This window comes from Quercus lobata, chromosome 2, assembly GCF_001633185.2.
Source record: "Quercus lobata isolate SW786 chromosome 2, ValleyOak3.0 Primary Assembly, whole genome shotgun sequence".
Lineage (NCBI taxonomy): Eukaryota > Viridiplantae > Streptophyta > Magnoliopsida > Fagales > Fagaceae > Quercus > Quercus lobata.
In genome coordinates this window covers 82,504,712-82,514,341 of record NC_044905.1, presented here as the reverse complement: position 1 = coordinate 82,514,341, position 9,630 = coordinate 82,504,712, and the positions used below count along the sequence as shown (strand labels likewise).

The 9,630-nt window shown below is 32.8% G+C and overlaps 2 protein-coding genes across 2 annotated transcripts; both read right to left on the bottom strand.

The window, feature by feature from the left end:
* Positions 1–875: 875 nt before the first annotated feature.
* Positions 876–1,975, bottom strand: LOC115978365 (probable calcium-binding protein CML45). The gene has a single exon (XM_031100387.1). The coding sequence runs from the start codon at positions 1,611–1,613 to the stop codon at positions 987–989; it is 627 nt and encodes a 208-aa protein (XP_030956247.1). The 5' UTR covers positions 1,614–1,975; the 3' UTR covers positions 876–986.
* Positions 1,976–6,108: 4,133 nt separating this feature from the next.
* Positions 6,109–6,579, bottom strand: LOC115978381. The gene has a single exon (XM_031100402.1). It carries the CDS (start codon positions 6,429–6,431, stop codon positions 6,270–6,272), a length of 162 nt encoding a protein of 53 aa, XP_030956262.1. The 5' UTR covers positions 6,432–6,579; the 3' UTR covers positions 6,109–6,269.
* Between the last annotated feature and the right edge of the window lie 3,051 nt (positions 6,580–9,630).

Genomic DNA, 9,630 nt, shown 5'->3' with positions numbered 1-9,630 from the left:
AGCTCTCAACTTTTCTGAAGTTATGAATCTGGGATTGTGCCCAGCTACTTTTCCTTGTTAAGCCGGATGAAGTAATTTCACTAACCCCTGCATCTTTGATATTTAGCATCATGTAGAAGATTTAATTTCTATCAAAGCACCACCAATGTTTGTGTACTTGCTTAAAGCAGTATCTCAACAGAGTTATAAAGAAAAAGCTTTGCCTTGACGTTGAATTGTGTTTTCCAAATAACATGTTTGCCAGATAGTCTCTGTGTTATCTGGTAGGACTATAAGTTTGCTACAGTTGCTGGCTCGACCTGAACTCCATGGTTTGAAGAGAAAAGTTCGGAGTTGTTAGTACTTAATAGCTTTTTTTTTTTTTTTTTTTTGTGGTGGTCGATTTTAGTAAACTTCACCATAGGGAAACCATTTCAGTTAATAAGAACTACGGGAGATAGAAATTATTTCTAAATTGATATATTTCTCATCAGGCAGGAGTTAAATAAATAAATAATATTATGGGGGTGAAGTAATTACTGAAGGTGCTTTAGGGTGTCATGTCAAGGATTGGTCCCATTTTGAGTAAATCAAAATTATCACTTCTTGTTAGATAAGTTTTTTTAGTTGATATTAAGTTGAGGAGAGTTTTGGTGTCCTGACAAGAACCCTTTGCCCAAGCAATGTATTGTGATTTTGAGTTCGGGAATCAACCTCTTCTAGATTGGAGGTCCTACATAAATTTTTGTGTACTGAATATGAGCTTTTAGTAAGTTGAAAAGAGTGGCTGTAATGTTTGGTTTAGCACATGAGAACCTTTTAAGATCTAAATTATAATAGAAATCCATACTGGAATTACACACGAAAAAGAAAAGAAAAGAATTACAAAACATTGATTGATGGAAGTGAAAAAATGAGCGAGTTTGATATATTATATTATTGTTTTCAAGGGTAAAACGTAGATACAACTCTATAAGTATAATAGTGCTGTACCTAAATTTTGCCATTCAACTTAGACATTTCTCCATGAATTTTACAAATCCATTGAAATCTATCCTTCCATCTCCGTTTTCATTGAATGCCCTGATCATTTTCTCACAGTTATGTAGCTCTTCGCCTTCCTTTAAGCCTAAATTACGGAGAACTCTCTGCAATTCCCTTGCATCAATGAACCCATCTCTGTTCTCATCAAACACATCAAAAGCTTCCTTCACCTCCTCCAAGCTCGGCTCCTTCTCGTCAAACAGCTCTGAAAGCTCCTTGGAACTGAACCTCACTTGAAGTTCATCATCTTCTGGGCTGCAACAAATTCCCAATCTTTTCATGATCGTTTCAACATCTCCTCTGCTCAAGCTTTCATCATCCTTCTTTTCACTTGAGCAATCAGCACAAGTCGGTTGCAGCTGGCTCAACTCAGAACCTGGATTCTTGTCTTCAGGCCAAACGTTTGAGTTTTCAAAGTTGAGTTGGGATTGGAAAGAACACCAAAATCTTGACCAAAACTTTCGTGTGATGACCCCAAAAATTGTCAACAAAGGGTTTCCAAACCAAAAACACATCAGGCAAGAGGAGCCGTTGTTAACTGATGGTCTGTTCTCCATTGTGATTCTGTTATGGTTCAAAAGAATAGTCATAGATATTTATCAAGTCTCTACCTAGTGTCAAGAATGAAACGTTATTCGGCAAAGAATTGAAGGAAAAGATGAAAGAATTATTTGCAACTTAATTTGCAGGCAAATGGTGTTGAGGAATGGTGTAGGAGATGCTATATATAATATACGAACCTTTTGGATTGAGTCTTGTATTTGAAGACATCATCAAAATAGTCAGATATGAAATTAAAGAGGGAAGGTGCTTGTGTGGTTCTGCAAGTCTTTTAGGTGAGGTTGGAATGAGAATGAAAAATTGTTTAAGAAATGGTCATTTGGAGGCATGTCATGGTGGGAACTTTCTTCTCTACTCCCACTTATTAGGAAATTTTTGTTGTTGGAAGCATTTGAAATTAAAAATAAATGTGGATCAGGCTTTCCTGCTTTTCTTTGTCTTTCTTTATTTATTTCTTAATAGGATTTGCAAGGAATCTGCCTGTTTTCCCAAGCTTTGGTTGACTGCACTGATCATGAAGGGAGAAGGAAATTGTAGTGAAGTTTCCTGGAAGTGGCCTTTATAGTGTTTGTGGGCGGCCTATTGTCTTTGTTTTCCATGCAGTGGTTTTTATTTTAATGACATACATTAATTTTCCACGAAATAGTTGACCGGTTTCTCATGCCTTTCGTTGACGAGGCTTGAGAATGTATCTGCATTATCTCTGTTATAGTGTATGTATCCACCCAGAGGTCATTATAGACCTATGGAGAGTGACTTGATTATGAAATTGTCACAGTAATTTCCTCAGTGAATGCTTGGAAAAGTAGTAATGATACGTATAGCCTGGAATTTGGAATTACTAGAACAATTTCTCTTTTCGTTCCATACACGGCACGTGTGAGAAGGGAAACAAGGGAAAGACTTCATAGTCATGCCCACATGGTAAGCATCTGTGATTCATACAATGTCCTGGGTCTGGGTCTAGGTCAGGCCTGGACCTTAGCTGAATTTGCTAACCTTTCTCCACGTTTTACAATCTCTCAAGTTATTGAAGTACACATTCAACGTACGTATCAGTAAGTTCTTGGACCACACCAACAAAAATGTAACAACATTTTCATGACAAAATAAAATAAAATAGAAATTTTATCGGAACCTATTACAATTCAAAATAATAGTATTGTGAAAATGTTGTGAAATTCTACTATGTACGTTTGGGTATCAATTATTGCATCCACGTTTGGATGCAAAACGCGTTTCAGACTTTTTTATTTTATTTTTAACCAGCGTCTATTACATTGTTCATGGGACATGAACATTGCAAATAGGCATATCTACAGTAACCCTTTGGTGAGCAGTAAATTTTTTTTTTTTAAAATTTTTTTTTCAGCTTTCAGCAAAATAAGCGGTATCCAAACTCACCCTATATTTTTAGACTTTCTTGCTTTCTAATAGTATGACAGTGAAATGAAAAATATTAGATTAGAATTCTTCTTGTGGTGTCTCTTCAGCTCTTTAAAAGTCCCAGTTTTTCCACATCTATGCTCTAAATTTTAAAACTATAAAATGACTAAATTATTATATCATGGTTGGAATAAGTTAAAACTTGCTTATCACACATGATCGAATCAACTACAACAACTCAAGATTAAATAATTTTTTACTAAATTATGTTCGGTCTACTCTAATTAACTTTTGATTGGTTTTCTTTAAAGGTTACTTTTGTAAGCGCTGAGAATTTTTGACATGCTTTGGTTGATTAATTTTTTTGAATGGATTATTAAATCTTAGATGTTTCATTCCGTCTCTGTTCAAGTTCATGGATAAGGATAACCTAATCACCCCAAATGTTCACAGTTCACTAATCATACAGGTTTAATGCAACCTTTGTTGGGTACTTGGGTTCCTCATAAGTCTAGTTAAGTAACTTTTATTTCACTATTACTATTATTCAATAATATTGTTCAATAATTGAGAGAAACATAAGTACATAACCCTTATTTTCATAAATAAATAAAAAAGTACATAACCCTTATCTAATATAAGATAAGTGATGTCAATTTGGGTGAATAAATTTATTAATATTATTATTTACTATTTATTATAGGGTCATGCTAACGGTTGCCCTTAGGGCAATAGTTAACAATCAATTTTAGAAAAATTTTGACATCACTTTTATGAGAAATGGAAAAAGCTGTCAAAATATTAATTGTTTTTTTTCTTTTCCCATAATTTTTTTTAAAATGAATTATTAATCATTACCTTAAGAGCATTCGTTAACATTTTTTTATATATAATTTTTTTTAAAAAAAATTTGCAATTCTATTCCCCACAAATTAATGACAAGTAATATTATAATAGAATGGAAGTTCTATATTTTTTTTGGAACTTTTGACAAACTCTATTTTCTCCAAACTTGCATCTTAGGGACCGTTTGGTATGGCATTTCAAGCAACACTTTTCAGTTTTTAAACAACATTATACGTATTTCCACACACTTTTTCACTCACACATATTTCTAAAAATATAAACAACGTTACTAGAATAACGTTACCAAACGAGAAGTCTCAAAATTGTAAAGAGTACAAATTGTTGCCTACTAGTTGAAACTAGCAAGAATTCACCTATCGCAACTTCTATTAGGCAAAAACAATTCAACATTAAACAAATACTAATTAAATTAGATTTAATGTTTTCTGAGAAAATTCAAATAGAATTGCATTTACTCTTTCTACAAATTCTTTGATTTGACCTTTTATATGTTTCTATGCCTCTCTATTGGTTGTTGGTAATCAGTTTTAATCTTCTACTATGGTTTCAATTTGTACGCAACTTTAGTTTGTCAAGATTTTATTCACATATAATTATAAAAAAGTTGTAAAAAAAATTAATTACTTTTTTCTTTTTTTTATAAAAAAGTTTTTAAAAATATTACTAAACTAATGCTCTCTTTAAGCATCTATTAACTTTTCTTTACTCAATTAGTAAAAAGAAAATAATACTTGGTTTTAGTTACAAAGAGAAAAATTCATTATTTTCACACTTCAATAATGTTATAGTAAAATATCTAGTAAACGAGTATTTTTAGGACATTTGTAAATATATTAATTAAAAAAAAATTGATACCGTCTTCAATACAAAATATTAAAAAAATTATAATAATAAAAAATTAATTATTTTTTATTCTCCAATAAAAAAATTTTAAAATATTTTATAAAATAATGAAATTAAACATCCAATAACTTTTTCCAATGATAAAATACATGATTCATTTGACTTCTTTGATAATAATAAGGAGCAATTAATGCTTGTGGGTGGATGAGTTGGACCGCTCCTTCCGCAAGTTCACGTGCTCATTTGTGAATGGCATGTGCTTTGTGACCTTTTGTTGTCTGTAGCCAATCGGTTTGTTAGGCACTTTACAAGATCATTTGTATCGGACAATGGATTTGGGCCTTTCGTTTTGGAATTTGGTTTGCAATAAAAGGACTTATTACGGAAGATCCATGAACTTAACGGCTTGATCTCACTTGTCCACGAATTTGGGCCTTTAAGGCCCGGATATGAAGTCTGCAGAAAAAGAGTCGTAAACATTTCCTTTTTTTTTTTTTTTTAATTTCTATTAACTCATTATATATATTTATAAAACTATTTATGTGTATTATTTAAACAAATTACATAATTCATTTAAAAAAAATTATGCGATTAAAACTACATATTAATGATCTCTTTAATTACCACAATGTAATAGTTTGGAGAAAGATAGTTGTAAACTAGTTAGGATGCTTTGCAAATTGCAACCATGTAGGGCTCTCTCTTTCACTATATCTTAAAACTGTTACAATAGATGCCCTTTATGCAGAGCAACAGAGTTTCTAAGTTTTGAAATTACTCATAGCCTTATGGTTTATTTGGATTGAAGAAGAGAGAGGGAGAGTAAAATTAGTCTATTTTCATCCAACTCTACTCTACTCTCCCTCCTTCCTCCCTCCATCCAAGCGGCGAAAATAAAATCATTGAAATTTCTTCTTCTCTCAGTAAAAATTATTAGTCAAAATTTTAGCTTATTATGAAGGTTCACATTAAAAAAAGAAAAAGAAAAAAAAGGAGAGGCCCCTTTTTATTTCCAAATGGAATATTCTATAAGTGATAGGTGAATACAACACGGTACTAGACTTAATCTAGTAGCAACAAGCCAACACGGCATGTTATACAATTTTTCTGCTTTGCTGCCATCTCTTCTACACTCATCCAAACCAAACTGCTACAAGAACCCACTTAAAGCACTAGCTTAACTTCAAGGTCCATATAAATTAGCCTCTAAGAAATGTATCTGTCAGATATTCTTTTCATTGACATTTTGTAAATGATTCTTAATTTCGGTATTAAAAAAAGAAAAAAAAAAGTCCTGAGCCTTTTCAATTTTGCATTAAAAGAAATTAAACTACTGCCACCAACTCTTGGATCTGAATTAAATTCTTGATATTTCAACAAAACAAGAGCCACAATGGATAAGAGAGCAATGAAGAAACCACTTGAATCTAAAGCATATGCAAAGATTGAAACAAATTGAGTTATTGACAAAGGAAGAAGGAAGCTAATACATCAAAAGCAAATTACCAGATTACATTAAATCTCCAAAATAGCTTCACCAATTCAAATCATGGGAATACATTGAAATTTAAGAGGGAACAACACTTGGATTAAAGAGATATGAAACCTTCTCTGACAATCAAGGCAAACATGAGGACAAGGAGGCCAACTGTGACACACTGAGTGGGAGAGATGAGAGTCTGTGAATAAGAAGACAAGGTGATGGCTGCACCTACTACTCCAATCACCAAAGCTCTCAAGTTCTGGTTCATTATTTGGCTCTTCACTTATTATTTCCCCTTTCCCTTGCGCTTGAATAGAAAAATAAGAAGAGACTTGTTGCTCCCTTTGTTGATTGAAGATTGATGAAAGATTGGGGAACTTTGCTATGTGTCCCTTCAGACAAAGCTTAAGCCAATCACAAGTCAACGGTCAACCCTTATGTTTTGTTGTGCCACTTGCCACTTGCCTTCATGTATATTCCAAAAAAAAATTATATGAAAATAAAAACCTATAATAATGATTATAAAACTTACAATAGAGAAAACTGAAAGATTGATTGAAAGCCTGAACTACTGTTGGCTGATTGAAGCCACGAATACAAATGACTGAAAGTTTGAATAATTTTTGAAACTATTTTACAATAGAAATGGCAAAGTATCTAAAGGCTAGAGGGTTCTTTTATAGGGTTCTCTTATTTTAAACTCTAGATTGTTAAGAAAATCGAATGCCTTATAACAAAGACTAAACTTTCAATTTATAGACTGGATAAGATTTGAATTTCCTGAAGATACCTCTAAATTTGGGAGAAACATCTGCTTTTATTGTAAGACCTGAGTCTACAGGGTACGAGTGGAATCTGCTTTTATTGTTAAAGTTGATGACAAGTCTGCAAGGTATAATGGCACTATTCATGAATAGTATTTTGTCAGTGTACTATTAGCTAGATTCGTCAATTTACTTCAACCGTCGTCCTATGAGATTTTGCACAATGCTCTTGATAAGTTCAATTACCAAAAATAAGCTTATATAGGGCAAGCATGTGTCATCTTGACATAAATATTTCGCCTTTAAAAATGTTTTACATAAAATTAAGAAATCGTATTAAGTATACTCGAAATACAGCTGAATGATAGGCCAAACCATCAGAGCTTTCCACAATCATATGCTCCAATTCCCTCACAGGCCCTTGCATCAAACAGGTTTGGTGTATCTTCTCCCACTTTTAACAATGTTCCTCATTACAAGATTAGTAGGCAAGCCGTAACTGATCAGCAGGAATTGGAAGGAAATTGGATGTTGCAGCCAATTTGTTTGAAATATCATCACCATGCTCCACATTTAAGCCACTCATCCTGCACCAGCATTCTGGATGCCTGGCACCATTCCTTGCAATAAGAACAAGCTGTTCCTTTGAGAATAAGTCTTTGGTTGCAATATCCACTAAAATCATATCTCAAAGAGAGCCTGAAGTTCCTGATAAGGCTCGATAATATAATGATAGCCAAGAGTCGGAATGCTTTTAGTCAATCTAACAACATTCACCATATACGTCCGAAGACTCTTTGGCATTTGTTTGTTATTGCGGTATAAATTATTATGGTCACATCCAGATAGAATCTTCACCATTTGCTGGCCATAGCAAGGATTCAAAAAATCCATATATAGGACTCAGCCAAAATGCGTGAGAGCTGAGGCTTAAAGGAAACAAGGTTCCATTACAAAACCATTCTGCAAAGGACAGAGTCACATGGTGATTGATCAGAGAGCATAGTCAAGGGCTCCAAAAGAATGTTTACGGCGAGGACACAAATGTGAATAAGGCCGAACAGTTTAGGCCTAGAGTGGTCTTTCAAACACGCGCAAAATTGACAAATTCCATTTAGATTCGCCATTTGTTCTCTTAGAAGAATTTCTTGGCCTCAACGTATCAATTAAAAGCAGACCTTTCAAAGTCTAGACATCCAACGTTGATAGCTCTTCTTCACCTTTGACAAAGATTATACAAACATATCCTTTATGACAAATTTAAAGTACTTGAATTCAAATTTAACATAGTTATGGGCACGTCTGGGTAAATGTACAGATAATAGAATCTAATTTGGGGAGAAAGAGACAGAGAGACCACACAGTGACACCAACTCCGTCCACTATACCCTCCTCCTAAATGCTCAGAGTGGCTTTCAAGAATTTGAATTTCACTATATTTTTATAGGTGCTCTTTATGGCATGTGAATCTTGTTAATGACTAATTAGCATTAAGAACAAAGTATTTTGAGATGATCCTATTACGAACCTTACATTTATATGATCATTATTCATTAACATGGATTTCCAGTTTTTTTTTTTTTTTTTGATCAGGGATTTCTAGTTTATTAAGTTGTCAGAATTTCAAAATGGTCCAAATCATAAAAGCAAATAATTCAACATTTTAACCGCTAAAAGGGAGAAAACATATTATCCATAAGTTGTGCACCTATAGTGATTGTGCATAAAAGTTGAACTTAGAATTATACATATCTAGAGATCCTGCAAAGCAGCTCTAATTAAAAACTTGATCAATTGATTGATGAGGGAGTTAAAAAAAATTGTACCTCACTGTTTGCTAATTTTTCTTCTTCTCTCTCTCTCTCTCTCTCTCTCTACCCTTTTTGTTCAAGTCTCACAAATGGGGGGCGGGATGCCATTAAGCCAGGAGGCCATTGATTTGTTCCTTACTTCCTTGTTTACACTTGCATAGTTGCATGCACGTGAAACATAATTAAGGAGTCACTTTAGCTCAATATTTTGCAAAATAAACCTCGTGGGAGGAACTCCACCAAGTCAAATAATTTTATATCGTCTATCACCTGGAGGGCATTATATAATGGATTATTCATGGAACCTTGAATGTTCTATCTGGTGATGGATGACATGTGAAGGCAAAAATACTTCAAAATCCGTACATATATAAGTGTTGTTTTATATATATATATATATATATATATATATATAGAATTAACTTTTCCTTACCCATAATCAACCAATATAAGATCAAATTCTTTCTTAACAAAAAAGAAGAAAAAGAAGAAGATCAAATTAGACTTTTGCTAATGCAATGAAGCACAAATTAGATAGAGAAAAATAGTAGTAACAAAACTATTGTCAAAGGCTATCACACAAGGGAAATTGATCTCCAAAAGCATCTGTATAATATATGCAAGGGGAGGAATAAAAAATATGCATACTAATTTTTTAGCAACCCCTATAAGTATATAATAATATTTTTTTTTTTTACTTAATAATAATTGTTTTAATGTTGTATTTAGTTAGTTAGTTATAATTTCAAACATGTTAATCATATTTAACACATGTTGGAATTATTAATGCACATTGGGAATAATAGAACCATTAGAATAAGGTTATGTGGGCCAATAAAATAGTTTTATGGTTCTATAAATGCCTAGTTTTTCTCTCTTTTAGTATTTCTTT

Excerpts from the sequence above, each read along its gene's own strand:
- LOC115978365 (XM_031100387.1), bottom strand. The coding sequence starts at position 1,613 with ATGACTATTCTTTTGAACCATAACAGAATCACAATGGAGAACAGACCA.
- LOC115978381 (XM_031100402.1), bottom strand. The coding sequence starts at position 6,431 with ATGAACCAGAACTTGAGAGCTTTGGTGATTGGAGTAGTAGGTGCAGCC.